The sequence below is a fragment of the Orycteropus afer genome, unplaced genomic scaffold (assembly GCF_000298275.1).
Source record: "Orycteropus afer afer isolate SDZICR_OR568_19922 unplaced genomic scaffold, OryAfe1.0 scaffold00179, whole genome shotgun sequence".
NCBI classification, from domain to species: Eukaryota; Metazoa; Chordata; class Mammalia; order Tubulidentata; family Orycteropodidae; genus Orycteropus; species Orycteropus afer.
The window spans coordinates 4301508-4303066 of record NW_006921766.1 but is presented as its reverse complement, the minus strand read 5'-3'; the positions used below and the strand labels follow the sequence as shown (position 1 = coordinate 4303066).

General features: G+C 40.9%; 1 protein-coding gene across 1 annotated transcript in view; it reads right to left on the bottom strand.

The window, feature by feature from the left end:
* Positions 1-386: 386 nt before the first annotated feature.
* The window catches only part of TMPRSS3 (transmembrane serine protease 3), a 33231-nt gene continuing 32058 nt past the window's right edge, over positions 387-1559 (bottom strand). The window contains exon 13 of the mRNA XM_007947275.1: positions 387-404. Coding sequence (XP_007945466.1) covers positions 387-404 — 18 coding nt within the window. The remainder of the gene's footprint in view (positions 405-1559) is intronic.

Sequence of the window (1559 nt, the reverse complement as noted above, 5' to 3'; positions counted from 1 at the left end):
CAAGTGACTGTCAGTTCCTTTTCATGTGACCTTTGCCAGTCTTGTCAGTAATTTTGAACGACCTCTGTAGGGAAAATGAAATGGACAAGTGGGAAAAAGCAGTACTTGGGAGGCATTTTTGCTTTTGTTCTTTGTGAAGGTCAGAAAGGGAATTTCAAAGTCCTTTCAGTCCAACACCCTAATGGTTTGTTGGAGCTGTTAGAAACCATTTGTCCTAAGTGTAGAGGAATGGAAAGATGTGCTTCCCTGTGGCTCTGTTGTTAGTGCCAAAAAATAAGGCACAGAAGGTGTGTGCCATTGTCTAGAATTTCCAGCATGAATCCATGCAAGGAGGGGGCTGTCTCCACCATGGCAGGAACTCAAGATGATTGCTGTCCCCTTCTTCTTCAAGTTTTCAGGTCCCTCTGAAAATGAAAGCATAAGTATTATGTTTTTTAGACCTTCATGCCATCTTTCCAACATTATGGTTAAGTGGACACCTGCATTTTACCCTGGGTAAAGCAACTGGCTGCTCTTGAGGGAACGAACACCCATGATTAACAGGTGGACTCTGACTGAGGGAGCTGCAGTTCTGCAGGGATGGATTCTGCAGAGAGTTGTTAAAAGTTTTCCAACCCATATGCATACCAAACTAGAAATTATTCTGCATTTTGGTCATTGACTTGGGATTTTTCTCACATAAAGTTTCCAGCTCTTAACAGTATATCTAAATTCCAGTTCAAGTCAGAACAATTTTATTTTTAAGCCCAACTACATAGAGAAAAAGGAGTCCCTGAGTGGTGCAAATGGCTAAGTGCTCAGCTACTAACCAAAAGGCTACTTCCAAAAGATCACAGTCAATGAAAACCCTCTGATACACGTGGGATCACCATGAGTTGCAATTGACTTCACATCAACAGATGGTGGTGATGTAGACAAAGAAAACTACTAGGTGAAAATGAAAATGATGTGGCACCATTGAATAATAAATGGGACAATCTCCTCAAGATGTGTGAGCTCCTAGAAGCCCTCACACTTAAATTCAAAAGAAACAAATTCCTTAAAAAGTTAAACAGAATAACCATATCACCCAGCAATTCCACTCCTGGGTATAAAACCAAAAGCAAAACTAACTACCATTGAGTTGGATCCGATTCCTAGTGACCCTTCCTTGGGTTTCCAAGGCAGTATATGCCACCAGACCTCCTACTAAGGAAGTAGATTGCCCAATCTTCCTTCTGAGGAGTGGCTGGTGGGTTTGAACTGCCAGCCTTCTGGTTAGCAGTCTAATGCCTTCGACACTACATCACCAGAGCTCCCATGGGTATAAAAGCAAGGACTCAGAAAGATATATGTACATATATGTACACTATTCATAATATGTAAAAGTTGGAAAGAACCCAAGTGTCCATCAATAGATGAACAGATAAGCAAAATGTGGTATACTCATATGATGGAATATTATTCAGCCATAAAGAAATGTGAACTCACAATGGAATACTATGCAACGCTAAAGAATAATGTAGAATCTGCAAAACACCGCATAATGTGGATGAACTTGGAGGACATTATGCTGAGCG